This window comes from Maniola jurtina, chromosome 2 (genome assembly GCF_905333055.1).
Source record: "Maniola jurtina chromosome 2, ilManJurt1.1, whole genome shotgun sequence".
Classification (NCBI taxonomy): domain Eukaryota; kingdom Metazoa; phylum Arthropoda; class Insecta; order Lepidoptera; family Nymphalidae; genus Maniola; species Maniola jurtina.
The window spans coordinates 9,614,841-9,635,550 of NC_060030.1; the positions used below are offsets into that span (position 1 = coordinate 9,614,841).

The 20,710-nt window shown below is 34.3% G+C and overlaps 1 protein-coding gene across 2 annotated transcripts in view; it reads right to left on the bottom strand.

The window, feature by feature from the left end:
* LOC123871729 (lachesin) overlaps positions 1–20,710 on the bottom strand; it is a 90,936-nt gene that overhangs the window by 45,762 nt on the left and 24,464 nt on the right. The window contains exon 3 of one of the 2 annotated variants that reach the window (XM_045915673.1): positions 30–136. In XM_045915673.1, coding sequence (XP_045771629.1) covers positions 30–136 — 107 coding nt within the window. Of the gene's footprint in view, positions 1–2; positions 137–20,710 lie in introns of both variants that reach the window. The other variant, XM_045915665.1, reaches the window with a different exon arrangement.

A 20,710-nucleotide genomic window follows, 5' to 3' on the forward strand; every position in this document is an offset into this window, starting at 1 on the left:
ACCCTGGCGGTGGCGGAGTCGCCACTCACCCTATAACCACCAAGGTTATTCACCACGCACGTGAAGGTTGCGTCCCTCCCCTGGGCTATGGTGACGTTCTCCAGCGGGTAGAGAAAGTCCGGTTCCAGACCTAGGGCTAGAAAAGAAAGATTATTGTTAATTGTTAATCAATTCAATTTATCAATAACCTATTGAGTAGTTTTTCGCAAATAATAAGTGTATTATTAATTCATAATCATTCTTATGATATTATAAATGCGAAAGTATGTTTATTTGTAGGTTTGTATGTTTATCTTTCAATCACGTTGCAACGGAGAAACGGATCGACGTGATTTTTTTGCATGAGTATAGCGAAAAACCTGGAGAGTGGCAAAGGCTACTTTTATCCAGGAAAATAAAAGAGTTCCCACGGGGTTTTTAAAAACCTAAACCATGATCATCATCTGGAATTTCATAAAATTGTTACAAAATATTATAACCACCTCCTTATGGGTAAGAGCTTGGAGTTAACAATACTGTTATGGGAATAATGAATGTTTCATTAAATAAAATATAATATTTTTATTGGGCCCTAGTAATGGAAAAAGTTTTATATTTAATTTTATTGTATGTATTTACATGTACTGTGTAATGTCGATAAAACTCGATAAAACAACAATAAATTAACAGATCGCCTGCACGATACGGAAAGCGATTGCGCTCATTTCGATTTACCTTAATGTGAAGATACTCCTATTAAAATACAGACACGTACTGATTACGACGATTAAAAGCATTGTATCCCGTTTATCCGTCGTTAAAAATGTATCAAACTCATTTTATACTAATAATATCCTATTAACTCTTTCAGCACATATAACTTTACTATTTTGATATACATTAGAACAGATGAGCAGCGATGAGACGTAACACTAAAAAGTGTTAAAAATATCTTATGCATTTTTATTCGTCGTTGTGTTACGAGTACCTACCATGCTAACTAATCTATTAAATTATACTAAATTATTATCAGATGCGACTCTCTTCTCTATTTCTGTTCCTGAAAAGTTTAACGTTTTCCAGTCGTCGATTCAGGTTCAAATCGAAAGTTTCCTCACTCAAGTTCACTCTGGTAATGCAACTTAGAGTATTATATTGAAGCAGAGTCAATGTAGATCCAATCTTCCACTAGATGTGTCTACAAATAATTCAACCATGGCTATTCTATGAGCAAATAGATAGTCCTCACTTCCGACACATGTTTCCTTGGACACGACACGAGGCACTGGTCACGTAGAATATTGACGCCCTCAGCTATCTATTCGAGAAAATACACTATCCCAACTGTAGAACGAGTTTATTATGAAGATTTTCAAAAAGATTTTCGCGGTTTGTGTTGTTATTTCATAGATGATTAAAAATACGTTTACATTTTGACATAAAAGAGGGGGCTATAAAGTTCAGAAAATTCTGAAAAATATCCTGTAATATCTTATCAACAGATCTTTTTAAAAACTTTCTCTTTACGTGTCCATATCTTTTTTTTTTGTGATAAAATCAGTGTGCCTACTCAATCTTTACAGATAAACCTACATTAAAACAAATTATTTCTAAAGCAACAACCATCGATTTTGGAAGCGCCACGCAAAAACCTACTCATGAATCACACTAATATTATAAAGGAGAAAGTTTGTATGTGTGTGTGTGTGTATGTTTGTCACTCCTTCACGCAAAAACTACTGGACGGATTGGGCTGAAATTTAGAATGGAGATAGATTATACCCTAGATTAGCACATAGGCTACTTTTTATCCCGGAAAATCAAAGAGTTCCCACGGGAATTTTAAAAAACCTACATCCACGCGAACGAAGTCGCGGGTATCAGCTAGTTGTGTTTATAAAACTAAGTGATATTCTATAGGTACCACACCTGTAAAAACTATTCGATCCGAATTAAATATTTCCATCATTCGAAAATATCAAAAGGCAAACTTGAAAGTGAAAAGTGTGCTAAAAATACAAACACATACGCGAATAAATAAATAAAAAACCGATTAAAATAGAGTTTGGCGGATATCATGGCATTTCATCGAAAAATTGTTATTGCATGTGATTTTTTTCTTGCAATATTCATCCTATCCTACTGAACCGATCATTTACAGAAGTGAAAACATCTTTAGATGTTTCTACGTTGGGAAATTTTGGGATGAGTAATTTTTGCGTCACTGACATGCTTAATTGCAATTAATTTGGAAATCTAAAAAAACTGTATTGTCAGACTTTTAATAAATTTATCCGTTCCGTATGATTATGGGTTCCGTACCCAAAGAGTAAAAGCGGAACCCTATTAATGTCACTCTACTGTCTGTCTATCGGTCTGTCCGTCCGTCCGTCCGACTATCTGTACGGATTATGTCACAGGTCTCTAGCTCATAGACGAAATGAGTTACAAACCTCAAATTTTGATGCTTGGTGTAAAACATTGACATGAACCCAAATATTGATTTAGAAATCAAATTAAATTAATTTTCAGGGTGGCTCTACATGAAAATGGAGTCGGAAACATACTTGACCTGTTTTTCCAATATTCAGCACTTTCTAGGCTACTTTTACCACGGAGAAAAAAACCTACAAAATTTTTAAAAACCTGACACTACGTGGATGAATCGTAGGTGAATACTTGTTGGTATTTCAATATATTGTGAGTGTAAAAGAGGAAAATAGAAAGGTTCGATACACGTTTGTTGGAAGCGACAGCCGTGGTGACCCCAAACGGGTCAATTGAAACACCAGAGCAAATGTCGCCACGTCGAAATGTCGGCACACATGCCTATACACCTAGGTATAAACATTGTATATATTCAGGGTTGGACAAATTAATTGTTTTGTGTCCCTTATGACTGGTGAATTGGTATTGTTAAAATAACTGAGTATTACGCATTTAAGGTAGAATTCATAGAATTTAAAATAGGTATAAAAGTGGTAAAGAAGCATGCCTTGGCGTCATACAGATCTGTGCCACGCTATCCCAGTTTACAAATAGTAGATAAGTACCATATTTTCTATTAATGTCTACAAGTAGTCAGAATTCTGTAGGTGGTATACTAATTAAAGTTTTCATAGTATAAAAAGAGGAATTTTCCTCGGGATAACGCCCACGAGATCTCAGTATGTGACTGGATAAACAAGACTTCTAAGAAAATAATAATTAATGACTCATTTGAACGGATACATGAATCGATAAGAATAACTTCTTTCAGAGTTCCGTATTAAAATGGTAAAAGGCACCTTTGTAGTGCGACTATATTCGTAAGTTTATCTGTTCGTCTGTCTATTTGCTATGACTATTTTAAAAATAAACTTTAAAAATTGTAAATTTTAAATTTAGCACATTTACAGAAACCTGTTACCGCTACTCAAAGGAACACAAAAATAGAAGCGGAAAAAATGTTTGTTTACCCTTCGAGTGGTACCTCGTAAGATAGATATCCTAAAATCATTATGATTATGTAGACGTTTTTCGAAATAAATTACCGGTTACAAAATAATGACCATTAAAGTTTTTAGCGACTAGCTTGCCTACGGAACTTTATATGTGTACTGACTCGCCACTGATCAGTTTTTATATGAACAGCGAATAAACCAGCAGATAGGTCAAAAAAACTTTTTTTTGCTTTGCTAATATTATATTATTTTGGTTTTAAACTGGGAACTGGAAGAGCTTTTATTGTAGCGCTACCCACTAAAGTATTCAGTATTGATTTAGTATCAACGAAACCTTTAGTGTCCAGACATAGGTAATCCAATTTCCAAATTCGTACTGTCGTCTTCGAAACATTTGTTTAGCTAAAAGTCTAAAAATAGTCAAAGGAGCTTTTGCTGTGCAAATTCAAAATCTTGCCACTGGCAATTTGGCAATACATATAGTGATATTGCATATATTGCGGCTAGTTAAAGTGATCATTAATAGTGCTCACCTACTCACATTAAGTAGGTATTATAATTGATACTTACTATTATTAAGCTAACCATCGTAAATATGCTTTAGAAGTCTTCTCAAGGCACCGTAATTCATAGTTTTGAAATGAATTGGTAATAAAGTGTGAGTTTTTGTCTCTCAAATATTTGATTCAGAGTCACTTGCTAGGTTTTGATTTTTCATAGCCCGGCCTGATCGATATGGCACTTTGCTTATTCACTATGCACGATTCCAGTGACATGACTGCGCACTATTGGATGTGAGGATGAATAACAAGTGTCCAAGCTGCAGATTCGCTTTTATCAATGGAAGAATCGCTATCAAAATGGAGATCGGAATTGAAATGCACTCGTAAACCAATATTTCAAATTTGGTGTAACAGATGTGTGACAAAAGATCTATGATGTTCATACCCGATTTCACAATACTCTGTTTGTTAATTTAACATCACATCAAATGGTTTAACAGAGTGTTAATGGAAATGATTGTTCTATCACATACTAACAAGCGTTTAACTCCCATAACAAGGCATTACATTTAATCACTGGTTAAAGTCTAAAGCCAAACTTTAAGAGAATTTTCGCGCTCCCTAGCGTATATAAATGTAGTTCGGTTCTCATTTTGATATTAACCAATCAAACTCAATTGAATTTTGTGGACAGGTTCTAAAACTAATCTGTGTCTGTGGTTTACCAGATTACTGTAACATATTAGATTAGTTTACTGTAAAAATAAGTCATAAATTTAATTGTTATATCAGTCAAAATCCGATTCTATTAATAAAAGTTAGTATTGCATTTATAGAGCGCAAGATGACTTCATGTACTAAACACTTGTCTGAAAGTCCCTTTCTCTTTATGAGTGTTGTTAGAGATTCTCCGTGCAGAGTTGCTGTAAGCGGAATACTCCGTAGCTGTGAATTGCAGGGTGAATACCAAGTGTCCGAGTCCCAACACTCCCGTGTCAATACAAGTGGATTTGTATACAGACAGTGATTGAAATTGCAACTTTCAATATTATTTCAAGTGCCCAATGCAATCAAAATCTTGTTAAAATTCATTTGAAATACCTACAACTAAAATTTATCGCTTCCATTGATATTCTAGCGACGAACTCACTAGCACTTCAAGTTTATAGCCAAAATAAAATATGGCAAAGTACTAGATAGCGCAGAAATAAATAAGGTAAGTATGTAGGTTTTTCTTTTACTTTTTCACAAGTTCTTTATAAGGGTTCCTTTTTCCCTTTTAGGTACGGAACCCTAAAAAAATACAGAAAATGGTTCTTTGCTTAATCATTAAAGGAAAACTTATAGGAAGTCTTAGTCTTAAAATAACATGGTAAATCTCTTTATACACACTTCTGACTGACATATTCACCGTAAGGAACTTTCTCTACACGAGTTCAACTCGAACTTGTCTGGTTTTTAACCCCCGACCCAAAAAGAGGGGTGTTATAAGTTTGACGTGTGTATCTGTGTATCTGTCTGTGGCATTGTAGCTCCTAAACTAATGAATCGATTTTAATTTAGTTTTTTTGTTTGAAAGGTGGCTTGATCGAGAGTGTTCTTAGCTATAATTCAAGAAAATCGGTTTAGCCGTTTGAAAGTTGTCAGCTCTTTTCTAGTTACTGTAACCTTCACTTGTCGGGGGTGTTATAAATTTTTAATTTACACTTGTTTTTTTTTTATTGTTTCTGACAGCACAACATAGCAATAACTTATCTGGCCCGCAATACGACTGCGCTTCTACGAGGCACTTCTATGTTATTGACTATGCAGTGAGCGATATGTTTTAGCACTACTTTGATAAAAGTACGATAAAAGCAAATCAAACTTTAACGAACTGCAAATGACTTAAAACTAACACCGTAGCAAAAAATGTGCTTAATTAAATAGTGAGTTGAACATCTTATGAATCCATGAATCAACTGTTTCATTTGCAATTTGGTTCAGTGATTTCGTTCAGCTTCTGGACTGGGCGGGAGCGGTGCACAGTGAATTATGCCCTATTGTTGTTCCTAGTAAACGATGGCCCACTGTACATCATTAAAGTCCGGCTTGGGAAACGGTTTACTGGGGAAAAATATTATGTACAGTTTAAAATATGGGCTGTTCTATGAGGTTGTTTTATCAGCTGATTTTTGCAAATGTTTGAAAGTTTTTTATTCAAAATATTAAATAAGTTGCTGGCTAGCCAACTAGCTAGCGATAAATACTAGCCAAGTGTGCTGTACTAGTCGCTACTCTACAGTCTAAACTGTAGAGTCTAGACTAGAGCATCGAGGGTTCCGTAGGTATTTATTTGGTTAAACTATTCGAGTTCCTCAGAAACAAAATTATCTTAATAGCGCTGCAAATTAGCAGTTACTTTAAAAAAGCTTTTTATTTGTAATTTTTTTTTAAACCTGAACTTAAAAACTTTGAGAATTAAAAATCATTATTACTCGTGTGTTGGCTTAATTTCAGGGTTTCAAAAGTATCTTATGTCAAGCTATCTTTAGGTGCAGCGGTTGAGCCGTGAAAAGGGACAAGTGTAAATTAAAAAAATTACAACGCCCCCGACAAGTGAATGTTACAGCAACTAGAAAAGAGCTGATAACTTCCAAACGGCTGAACCGATTTTCTTGGATTATAGCTAAGAACACTCTCGATTAAGCCACCCTTCAAACAAAAACAAACTAAATTAAAAACGGTTCATTAGTTTAGGAGCTACTATGCCACAGACAGATACACAGATACACACGTCAGACTTATAACACCCCTCTTTTTGGGTCGGGGGTTAAAAAGACCAACAAAGTTATTTACGTATTTGAAATATTAAGTAACTAGGTATGGATTTAAAAAAAACATGCACTAATTTTGATAGTTACACTGCCTTGATTACATTTGTGCAGTGATTCTCAAATGTACGATCTTCTAATTAAGTCACACCAAACTACTCGTATGTACCGACACCAAAACACGACGTAATACCTATTAGTGATAATATGCCTACTTAGCTTCACATGGTCAAATATTACAATAACTAATTGGTGGTCCCGACTTCGTCAGCGTGGATTTGGTTTTTTTAATCTCGAAAAATCAGAGTTCCCAATCTGGGTTTTTCGGGATAAAAATTAGCATGAATCGGTCAACGAGATGCAAGCTATCTTTGTAAGGGTTGACTAAAAACCGTGGCCGTGGAAATTTACTTAACCGACAGATAGACTGACATACTTTCGGATTTAGAATTAGCACGTAGCACGGATTATACAAGTTGGCCAAAAATAATACGTAGCAAACGGAAGTAAAAGAAAAAGGACCTAAAGATATTTATGATGATATAATTAAATTAAGCTTTAAAAATTTTACAAATTATTTCCGAGAGTTTAAAATGTAGTTTAAGATCTCTATTTCTGACATACTCGTAAAGCCGACAAAGTTTTTTCAGAGCTATGTGGATACCAACTTTTGACGACATGAATTTCTTAAAACTTTTTGAAGTTGTTACGCTGTTTGAAGCAGGGCAAGGCTGCACTTCGGACCACTAGACTCACACTTGGATTTGTTTGCCACAACTAGTTAAATGTTAGTCCGAACTTTATTTCGGACGTCGAACTATAAGAGTTGTCGTAGTCTTGTTATTGTTGTGCAAGTCCGTTTTAAGAGGTTTCGAAGAGAAGTTTGCTCGCCTGATAATGTAAATTGTAAGGCCACTCTCTAGTGTCTATTCAATGCATTGGATATTTATGGGTTTGAACGTTTATTTAAGGGCCTTGAATATTTCCATCGATTCTATTCCTTACTTTCAAGTAGGTACTGATCCAAGTATGTTATATAAACAAGCGAGTGAACAAAATGTGCTTGTTCTTTAAATACGTCTGCTGAATTCGTAAGTACCAAAACATCCCAGTTTCGTATATTTACAGAAAAAGCAAACCACATTCGAGTTTGCAAACATGATCGCGTTAAAGACTCCCGTGAGGGAACGCTGCGCAAAAATAAATTGTAAGATCAGAAGCCAAGCAATAAACCTAAAACAATGTTGTACAAAACCAAGAATTTTGGTTCGCAGAGCTCGGTCGAAGTAGGGAAATTCTTCAACAACATTGTTTCTAAATTAAAACAATCTCATAATTGCACATTCTCCAACTTCTTTGATGCAGCGTATTGTCCGAGGGGGTGCAGGGTGCTAACAGAGGAAGAGGGTCGAGGGGCGCGAGATGGCTTGGGTAAGTTTTGAGGCAAAGTTAAGCCGATTAAGTGTCATTTCCGCCTCGGAACTAGCACTGTTCATTAAATATTTCGAGTGACTTAATTGCTGAGGTCGTCGCCTACTCAGCTCCGAAATGTAAATAATTTTTTTTGATGCCACAGCCATTTTTCTTTCATATATTTAAAAAAATTACAATTTCTCATAATTTTATAAATCTGGAAGTTTATCTATTTATTAATTTATCCATTTTTGTTCGTTTAATATTATTTACCTCTCAGCTTTCAAAATTTGGAAGAAAGGAAAAGGTAACCTGGCAATGGCAGAAAGAAAACTTCTCTTTATTTCAAGAAAATAAAAAAAAGTTAGTTTATAATATACAAGATAATGCCCGTGACTTCATTCCATAGATTTAGGTACCTATTTTTAAAATTCGTTGGAATTCTTTGGTTTTCCGGGAGCCCGTGGCCGGCTCTGGAATGCAAGCTAACTTTGAACCCATTAAATTCAATTAAACGGATGGACTAAGAAAAGGTTACAGACAGACACGTCGATATTTATAGTAGGTAATAGTCTGGATTGATTATAAAAGCAAATTATTATCGACGTTAACCGTGAAAGAATGATAACGGATTTACAAAATCTATTAAAACAAGTTTTGCTATCCCAGTAATAAAATGGACGAAGATAGTTCTGAAACAAAAATCTAATAATAATTAATAATAATCAGTCGATTATTGGCCACTAACTTCCTTTCGTGAATAAATCGTTCAAGTCCAGAAAGTCCATTACAGTCAATTGGTCTAGACAAGGCACGTGTTGAAATTATTCTCACGGGAAAACGAATTACTTGTGTAAGCTAAATAAGAGCGCGCGTGGATCAGCCGAATAACAATTAAAAGGTTGCGTGGTTTGGCTTCGTAAGGGTTATTTATTTAAAGTACCTAGGTACCTAAGGAAGTATGAAGCAAAGTTTTTTCAAGCGTAATCTTATTCTTGAGCCAGAGACTACTTTCATAACTTTGTTTCTACGTCTATTCCGGTTTTTGGCATCTTAAATTTTTGTGTTTATTGTTGTATTATCTACGCTTACTTTCTCTTGGTTATAAAATCTCTATAATATTTTATACAAAATTTTCACTAAGGTTCTCTCTCTCTCTCTCTCTCTCTCTCTCTCTCTCTCTCTCTGCATCGTTTTCCTTATTACTAAAGATGGTGACCTCTTTATGTTAATTACATAATGGTTCCACCATTATTAGGTGTTTTATTGTGATATTAATGCAGTGAGTTCCACATACAGCTTAACTAACAGCCAAAATTAATGCTCAATCTATCTTTAACTTGTCGATAAGTTACTTAGCAACGTTATATTATGTCAAAAAGACTTTTGACGAATAAAAATATTGCTAAGTAACTTCTCGACGGATTACAGATAGATTGACTTTAATTTTGGCCGTAAGATAACGTTTCAACATAACTACGAAAATGTCTTATCAGACCTCCATCTAGTTACCGCCTTAAATCAATGTTATTGACTAAAATCGCAATCGATTGATATGCGTTATCACAACTAGGCTACACGTCGCGCTCAAGAATCTCAAGCAATACCTAATATTCAGCGATGTTATTTTATCTTTATTTCTTACTCGCAAAATAAAGAACCTTACAAGATTTCTCGAAAAGCGTGATAGCATATCACTTTTTCAATATCCCCGAACCCTAGCTAATGGCCGACAGATGGCAAGTTAGGAAAGTGGTGCTATCAAAAAGCGATAGGCCGCGGCTTCGGTGGTTATCGAAGCACTTTGCGCTTCGTCTGACGTGGGTCAACTTACACTTACAACATGTTACACATCCATTACTAAATCGGGAACAATGTACACTTTACAGGTATTGTTAATTTTTGTTTTCTAGTATAAATAACTTCGTTAAGAGAGGTTCAATCGTAGTACCTACTCTCCAAGCAAACGTACTTTGAATGCTATCCAATCAGTATTAAAGTAAGCACTGTATCAAACTCAATAAAATTTTATAGATACGACGTTCTAAGAACTAATAAATAGGTCTATGGTTCTCTACATACAAGTCTTTAACCCCGTGTTACTTTAAAACTGGTTATTTTTGCGAAAATTTTGGCAAACTACCGACGTAAGTTATTACTTTTTAGAACGTGTCTATAACTAGAATGATTGATTGACTTATATTCATATGATACTACTTTCGTATGGAGCGAGTAACAGAAAATCCGCCGTTGAGTAAATATTAAGAACTGTTTTTAAAAAATTTCTTTATTAATTTTACTGCAAACTGAAAATGTTATTCGCAAGAAATCGTGAAGCACACTTTATATATTCCTTTTATTCCAGGGATTTTAAACAAATAGCCTCAACTTCAGAAAAATTCTCGGAGCAGAATGCTTAATATCGGAGTTTTTCTGAAGCAGAAAGCTTTGCTCAAGCTATTTTCCATAGTATTAATTGCAAAAGAAGGGTTTACACCATAAGCTTTCCGTTACGCGGGGATGTGTGGATTGGCAGACTTTGCAAACCCTAGGAGAACTTTACGGAGTACCTACTCTCAAGGTTTCTTCACTATGTGAATGATAAGAAAGCTTGGGAATGAGTTGCTTAACAGCTTTGATAGTTCTATTAAGTGATTTTGTAAAGTGGTGATAGTAAAAAGCATACCCGGCTAAGTTAGTTGTGGGCTCTTCTCAGACCTGGGCGCGTTTGGGACCCTCGTAGCTTTAGTTTTAAGTTTATGTAATTAATTATCACAACTATATCATTACAAATCTAACAATTCTGACTATCAAAAGATGTACAACTTTAGGTACCTACTTTAAATTGATTTTGAGTTTGGGTATGTTTTTTTACAAACGGTAAAAGGAAACCTACAACCCACAAGCAGGTGATATTTAATTGCTTAAAACGCACATGACCTCTGATAGAGTTAAAGGTGCATCCCGGGATCGAACACCCGACCTCCCGAGTAGAAGGTGGACGTCAGCCACTAGGCTTTCATGGCCATTCTCATTATTTTCTTGTTCTCTTCTTCTTCGTCATGTTATTACACATCACATTGTTATTAATTTTTAGGGTTCCGTACCTCAAAAGGAAAAACGGAACCCTTATCATTTTGTTGTGTCTGGTTGTCTGTCTGTCTGTCCGTCTGCCCGTCCGTCCTATCGTCCGTCGTGTCTGTCAAGAAACCTACAGGGTACTTCCCGTAGACCTAGAATCATGAAATTTGGTAGGTAGGTATAGCACAAGTACAGGAATAAATCTGAAAACCGCTAATTTGTGGTTACATCATTAAAAAAAATTAAAATGTGTTTCAATTTTCAAAATAAGATAACTATACCAAGTGGGGTATCATATGAAAGGGCTTTACATGTGCATCCTAAAACAGATTTTTATTTGTTTTTATTATAATAGTTTTTGATTTATCGTGCAAAATGTTGGAAAAAATACCCGAGTGCGGAACCCTCAGTGCGCGAGTCTGACTCGCACTTAGCCGGTTTTTAGGTCTTACTTTGATTTACTTAATGAATATTATATACTTAATACTTATTTTATTACCAATTATAGTATATTAGTCAAATACGTGTAAAGTTTCTGCGTTCCTGTTACGGGCGATAGAACTGCGACGTAGTGTTTCTACACTAATACAGCTCTATCGTTTATTATTTTGTTTTGGTTTGCACATGGCTGTCTCGCTGATATTTAATTATTGTTTTTGTAATTGTGTTCATAAAGTACTATGTAAATAAATACAATTAAATTCCTATTTCAATTCTGAGAAGAGACTCGTACTAAGGGTCAGCGATGAATTAATTAATCATGATTATAATTCATAATGATCAATTCCAAAAAAATTAACTGAATTGAAACAATCAAAAACTGATAGAAACTAGATTTTACTACTTACTTTTCAAACATAATATTATTATCACAGTTTTCCAGAAATGTAAGGATCCGAGAAGCGTGCTTACGTTCACTTTTTCAATATCACGAACCCAAGATATTGGCCGCCATATGGCAAGTTAGGGAAGTGATGTTATCAAAAAGTGATAGGCCGTAGTTTGTGCGGTTGTAAAAGCACTTTGTACCTTGTTTAATGCGGATCTTCTTCCTCGATAAGTATATCAAATAAGTATAGACTTAAAAAACCAGTCAAGTGCGAGTTAGTCGAAAACGATGGGTTCCGTACCATCGTACATGTTTAGAACACTATTTACTTTTAAAAAAAATTGCATAGCTGCCATTTTGAAACTCGCCATCTTGGTTTTTATTGTTTGTGTTGTTATAGCGGCAATAGAAATACACACTCTGTGAAAATTTCGACTCTTTATCTATTACGGTTCATAAGATACAGCCTGCTGACGGACAGACGGACGGACAGCGCAGGCTTAGTAATAGGGTCTCGCTGACACTCTTCTGGTTCAGAAACCTGAAAATAAACGTCTGAATTAAAAAAGAATACTACGACAAACGTTTATATTGAATTTAGTACTTTGGAGTCAAATTGAATAATGCTTTAAATTAAAACATGACATTTCTTTCTTGAACGTGCATCGTCGACTTGAATAAAATATTTCTTTTACATCTTAAAAGAGTTGACAATAAAAGTCTACGATGGATTAGGGAGCAAATTACATTTGCAGCATCTCAGCTTAAGCTTAAGCTTGTCTTTTCCGCTATATTTTCTCCTCGGTTAGGTACGAGCAACTTTTTTCTTTTGAATTCTTTAACGTTATTTCATTAGGTGTCAAGCTTGCGTCATACAACGGAAAGAGTGATAAAGTTTACTGCATAAAATGTTGTGATAGAATACAAAATTATGTAATAATGTGTATAATTTCTTAAATAAAAGCAATGTTTTAGGTAGGTACCCGTATGCATTGTTATTCAGTCGACGGAGTCTAAGGCGCTCACGCCCCCTTAGCTTATCGTCGAGGCCCAGCCGGTAGTAAATTAAATAAATATACTTCTAATGAGGAGAAATATAATGCATGACTGAGCTAAATAATAAAATTGCTTCATCGTTTACTATACAAAATGTTTGTAAGTAGTCCTTTTTTCTACTACTCGCCCGTGCAGTTCGTAGACATTCATAAGGATGTCATGCTTTTTGCATTTTATTTCTGTAATAATGGAAACTTTGCAAAGCGGAAGAATGTAAATATATACAGGTCCTGGTACATTTCAGTATGAGCTAGTTTAAGTTATTTACGTTTTTCTTCTCGTTGTCATAATAAAAAAAGTTAAATTTAGCTCTGCGGGATTTGAACCATGAATTTCAAGTGGATTATATTCGTAGATACTACTCGTAACTTGAATAATCAACATTAATATTAAAAAAAAACTAGTCGAGATTCATGTTTAAAACGTTTCGTAGTTTATAACAAGTAACTTTTGAATTGTTGACGGTTAATAAAATATTGATGGACGCTAAAATCCCTCGTCCGATTTCGAGTCGAGATGTTTGACAAAGACTAATCTATAAATTATTTTGAATGATGAACGAACGATATTGGTTTTGAAACTTGAACATAAAATAGAAAAACAGTTCGGTATAAAGTTTGGCTTTAGGTATAGAATTTATTCGTAATAGTGGACGTTAGAACCACGTAGAGCCACAGATCTTTTGCAAAACAGTTGGTGAGAATCTGTAAAGCATTTACGCGCACCTAGGTAAATCTTTTTGATATCCTTTGTCGCCATTGCGGTTTTAACATACATGAATAAGACTAGATGAGTTTCACCGAGGAGTTCACGATAGAACACGACGGCATTGATCTGGGAACGAACGGCTTGTTCCGTCTAAAAACGCTCTTTGAAGAGGTCGAGCGGCCTTTGAGTGTAGTACAGCCGTATTTTGATAGTGCTATCGATTTCAGCTACACTGAATAGATTTTTACTTTATTCCTCTCTCCTTTTGTGGTACACTGAGTGTATGATATCCACTCTTTAGTTTGTGATAAAATGTAGAGCTATATTTCTTTTATGTTGGTTCCTATTAGGTATTAGCTTCTTACATGAGTTGCCTGGCTGGCTAGGTAAAAGGATTTCACAATTCTCAATGGGATGCCACAATTGCCAGTTTATCACTATAAATGATTTAATAACTTCAGTGACCAGAAAATATTCCAGGAAATTTTGAAAACAATTCTGAAATACTTTGACATTACATATTATAATATTTTATAGATGTACAAAGGTTGAAAGTCAAAGGAAAGTCATATCACTTATCAACGCTTATTGCTTGAACAAAAATAGATCTTTCTTAGAATTTTCTGGATCATGGCAGAAGTTTCTATTAATTAATACGGTTTCCAATATAAATACACATTTCTCGTTAAGCAGTAGGTAAAAGATAAAGAAAGATAAGAGAATAAAATAATATCAAGGCAGTAAAATATTTATTATTTATTACTGTTTATCGGTTCATAGAAGACCAGTTATCGATAAAAAGTTATAATAATCCTTTTTTTGTTATATCAGAATTACTTTGCACTAAGTTCTAGACTGATTGCCGCTATGAAATTGTAGGTAGTAGTACCTACTTATACTCGTAGCATTATAACCAAATAATCATAGACCTACAATCAAAATATTATTTTACAAGCGATTTAAAAAATTCAAAACAAGACTGCCCTGACATATTGATTTTTTTTTTTCGAAAAATTACAGCGAGTGTCACTTGGAATGATGTAAGGATTCTAATGACATCCCATAAATCCTTTGTTCAGTCATTTAAAAGTTATGGTGAAATAAACAAACTCATATGTACACACATACCTACGAGTACATACAGAGTACATACATGAACTCTGAAAACATTGCTCTAATGTTTTGGGTAGTCGTATAAAAATTGTACAGCGAGATCTTTAATCTAACATTATGTCTTAATACCCTTTATTTTTTTGCTGAAGAAAATATAATATTTGATCGCATTAATCGAACATTCTATTTGTCTTTTGGCTCATGACCCCGTCCCGTTTACGAAGGCAGAGCGTTCGAGAATTTCAATTTAGGAGAAGAATGTGCCGACATAACGTGTGGCCCGAGATATTTTGATAGGACATGTTCTCCGTGAATAAATCTCTTTTAACATATTAAAACTTTTAAACGGTTTTGTTTAATACGAGTTAAGAATGAATGAACTGACAATAGTGCCCGTGGGACGAGTTAGTCAGGAGTATTAAACATTTTGTGCTTCCAGTAAAAGGGTTATGTGGTCTTATTATATCAATCGAGCCATATACTAGTAGTAATATCACATATAACTAACCCCCGACCCAAAAAGAAGGGTGTTATAAGTTTGACGTGTGTATATGTGTGTGTCTGTCTGTGGCATCGTAGCTCCTAAACTAATGAACCGATTTCATTTTTTTTTTGTTTGAAAGGTTGTTTGACCGAGAGTGTTCTTGCTATAATACAAGAAAATCGGTGTTGCCGTTTGAAAGTTATCAGCTCTTTTCTAGTTACTGTAACCTTCACTTGTCGGGGGTGTTATAAATTTTTAATTTACACTTGTCAAAGATTTGTTTTAACTTATGTCTATGTATGAGTTAGTTTTTTTATTTACGAAGATTCTACCAAAGTTTGTTCAAGATTCACCAGATCTTAGTCTTAGAACTTTATAAATCGAAACTGTATATGGAACTAGACTTTTATTCTCTGGCATATCATACATCTATGAGGTAGAAATGATAGGTATTCAAAAAAAAATCATTATAAAAGGCTCCAGTGAAAAAATCTAATTATTGTTGACAATAAAGTGAGCGTTATTCGATTTTAATATTGACTTGGCTACGAGTACGTAAAGTTATGTCTTTAAAGGGTAGTCCCGAGGAATTTTCAATTTGATCACGGTATGCGACCACATGGAAGGAAAGGCTGAGATCTGCATTTGGGCACAAGCCGCAAAATGGGTAAGAATTCAATTTGGAACGGCTATTTTGTATGGGATCAAGTTTAATCATTAAGATTTTGGGAAACTCTTATAAGGCTGTCTTTACACTGAAGCGGAGTGGAGCGGTAATAATTTTATGACGTCCTTTTCCTTAATCAATCAATCTTTAAAAAAATAATTTCTCAACAAAACTCACGTCTCTGCTCATTGGAAACTCATTTTAAATCTGTGCTGTGTATTTGAATCCAAGTCTATGTATGTTTTTCACAAGTGCGAAAATATGTCTGTCTGTTACTTCATCACGGAACAACAGCTAAACCAATTTAGACAAAAAATTGGTACAGAGATAGCTTGTAGCTCGGTGACGGACATAGGCTAATTATTTTATCCACAATAAAAAGGTTTCTTTACTATAATTGGAAAACAACGCTTTTAAATTTTTAAATTAATATTTTTACTCTTAAGAGAGGTGCCCATAATAATATGTTTGCCTTTATAAGGCCATTTTATCAGTCAACTTTTCAATACGATCGATTTGGATGCTTCTACTGAAAACAAAGTTTTAACCATTATCATTTTTTCATATCATTTTACTAAGAAATAGTTTTACACTTTTATTAAAATACACGCAAGCACGAACGGGTGCTTATAGAAAACGAAGAGCGTTCATAAATGTTTATTCAAGCTTTGTCTAAGTTGCCACCGCTATTTCACGCATCAAACTTTCCGTTGACGAAATTTATTCATGAAGTGATCCCTTGTAAATACATTTGGGAGTTTATTGTCGTAATGAATTTGATATGGCTTATGAAAACAAGCTTATCTTTACATTTTCCTAGTTCATTTTTACTTGCTTTACGGGTTTTCTTATATTAATGGATTTTATATAATGTACTTTGGAAAGATTAACTTTTATTTATTGCACAATTAAAAACATAATAAACTAGCTAAGGCTCTTTTTGATTTTCTTTGAAGGTCTTTAAAGTATATATAGTATAGTGCCTAAAATCTGACATAAAGATACATATACACCCCAATTTGTTCAGGCATTTAGAAATTACAGTGGAATAAAGGAACTCACATAGACATGAACCCTGAAAACTTTACACTCTTTTTTTGGGCTATCGGATATTTTCGGCTTTATAATCTGCAGTCACAACTTATTCCATTAGGTACCTATTTTATTTTATTATTGTGTACTACATATAAACATAATATACACAGTTAAAGCAATGAATTACTTACGATACACAGAGAGAAAGTCGTCAATCAATTTAATTTAATTTAATTTTATTGTGCTCAAAATGATATTTTTCACAGTTGATAAGTTACTGATAACCCTTTTTTATATTCTATTTCTAAAAGTCACAGATATTATCATAACATACTTAAACCAATTATATTGTAAAATTGTGTGTTCAACATAGAAATTATGTAAATAATAGTAGAAGAGGGGTTATGGGAGACAAAAGGAATAGAATACTAAAAAAAACCTGCCTAAGTGCGAGTCAGACTCGCGCACCGGGGGTTCCGTACTCGGGTATTTTTTTAGACATTCTACGCGATAAATCAAAAACTATTATGCATAAAAATAAATAAAAATCTATTTTAGAATGTATAGGTGTACCTTTTTTATGATACCCCACTTGGTATAGTTATCTCACTTTGAAAATTGAAAATACTAATTTATTTCTTCATGAACACATTTTAATTTTTTTGGTAATGTTACCACAAATTCACGATTTTCAGATTTTTTTCTTTACTTATTTATTCACAGGTCCCTGGCAAAATATTCAGATCCATAACTCGAGCAGCAAGCGAAAAACTTAACAATTTGGGCAGTAAACTTGTAGGATTATAATTTTAAAAATTGTTATCTACTTTTTATATGAATGTTTATTAATGTGTACCTAATTATTACTAGTAAGTTTAATTAAATAAAAGTGTTGAAGTAAAGTAAGATGCTTTTCCTGTTTCCTAATCTGATATAAATTCGAAAATTGTATTCTATTGAACATCATCAGACAAGACGAATCCCACCAAAAACATTTCATGTAAAAAGGTTGCCAAAACTCACAAGTTCATAATGCTTTCACTGTTATAAAGTTATGAGATCTCTAGTAGAGCCTCACCTACCTGCCAAATTTCATGATTCTAGGTCAACGGGAAGTACCTATTAGGTTTTCTTGACAGACACGACAGACGGGCAGACAGACAGATAGACAGACAGACGACAAAGAGATCCTTATAAGAGTTCCGTTTTTCCTTTTGAGGTACGTTACCCTAAAAAACTTGTCGTTGGTGGACAAGTGACGAAGGTCGCCTTTGTAATTACCTCACCTTCATTCGTGACGTTTCATTAGTAGAGTTTGGCTGTACGGAAGTGATCTAAGGTGGTTTAGATTCGCCACCTACCTATTTAATATTTGTTTTTAATTCACCAAAAATACTGCTATATTTAAGAAATTATTAGGTAGTTTTTCATTGCATATCCTTTAAACCAATTTTCACGAAATTTGGTACTGAGATAGCTTACATTATAGAGACGGATACAGTTTCGACGGGATTAAAAAATATCCAAAACTTATATGGACGAAATCGTGGGCATTATCTAGTCCATATCCATACTAATATTATAAATGCGAAAGCGTGTCTGTCTGTCTATCTGTCTGTATGTCTGTTCGCTAGCTTTTCACGGCCCAACAGTTTAACCGATTTTGATGAAATTTCGTACAGCGTTAGCTTACATCCTGGTGAAGGACATGGGCTAGTTTTTATCCCGGAAAAACAAATAGTTCCCTCGGAATTCTTAAAGGCCCATCCGTTTAACCAATTTATATGAATTTTGGTACAGAAGTGGCTTGAATCCCGGAAATTGATATAGGCAATTTTGTATCCCGGAAAATCAAAGAGTTCCCACGGGATTTAAAAAAACTTTAATTCACGTGGACGATGTCGCTGGCATTATGATCTACTAGATTATATGTTAAAACAAATGTGTTATTATTTCACATGTACCCGTCTTTTTAAACTTGAAAGTTTGTTTGAAATAAACAGCTCATTGAAACGCGTGTGGGTGAAGATAAAACTCACTCCAAGTTGACAAGTGATGACGGTCACGTTTTTAATTAGTTTGCCTTTTCGTCTCACTAGTAGATTTAACTTTGACAGCACGCGTATCGACTATAGGGTGAAGACTGATTGAAAGCTGAATTCACAAGTAAAACTATAGTATCTATTATTAATAAATAAGCATTTAAATGTTACTTACTTAAGAAACAGTAATAATTAAATTAATTTATAAAATAAACTTATTAGACTATAATTAATTAAAAATAAAAATAAAAGTTAAATACCTTATCGAAACCAACGCAGTGAAGCATAACAACCGAGATGCTGACAGCATTTTGGATGGTCAAACTAATACTTTGTCCAAGGTAGCTGCCAGCTTTTTGGTACCTGTTTGACGCGATAACCTTTTTCAAAATTTCTTCAAAAAGAGCTCGTGAAAAGGCACAAAATATGAAGCTCCCATCGAGGTTTTCATATTTGCGGGTATTGGTCCATTCAGCGCTGGTGGCTGATGCACCCGCCATAAAGGTCGGCTTAGTCAATTACTATTACTATATTGTTCACTTCTATAAAGCTGCTGTGTTTAGAGTAACGAGTTATTCAATTCGGATTCTAACACAATTTATTGGATTTAAATAGGTAGGTCTATGTGAATAATGAATACCTACCATCAACGCGGATGAATTCACAACGGACAGGTAGTTAAGTTTAGTTAATGAAACTTTGTTATATAGACTAATGGGATGCGATGGGTTATATAATTATGCAATGTTGACAGAAAATGCAATTAGCAAAAGTAAACATTCACTTCAATTGCTTTAACGAGTAAAGTGTTTACTCTTTATTATCCTTAAACGCTATTGTTCTACTAACCGCTATTCCTGTATTAAAGTAGCTTATAGCTGGAGGGAAGAGTCTTAAATAGACTTCTCACTTTACAGGGGAAACTTTACAAGGGAATAAAGCATTAAAAGCAACAGACTGACGCAAAATATGTTGTTATGAGGCGTTGGGGCGTAAAACTATTTTCAAGATTATTTGTGTAACTCCTAGGCTTTTCCTCGAAGTTGTTAAGAAAGAAGTTATCGCGCTTGAAATTTTAAAAGCTTTTCATTTTCCGGTAGATAAAGTAGGAGCGGAGCGTCTTAAGTATTTTTTTGCTACTTTGCGATCCACAATCTTTGTATTTGTTTTTTAAAAAGGAAAATTATCTTATAACTTCTTGAACTGCCACTTTCATATTGTTTGCTATCATACTTTTATGATATTACTGGCACAGTTTATTACACGCAGTTTTGTTCGGGTAGTTGCCCGCGACATCGTCCGCGTGGATTTAGGTTTCTTAAAATTCCGTGGAAACTCTTTGATCTTTCGGGATAAAAAGTAGTATATGTTCTTCCCCAGGATGCAAACTATTTCTGTACCAATTTTGGTGAAAATCGGTCTAACGGATATGCCGTGAAAGCTAGCAGATAGAAATAGACACACTTTAGCATTTATTAGCATGGATTCATTCATCTTCCCTCACAGTCTTACATACGCAAGGATCAGTATTTAATTCCAACTTA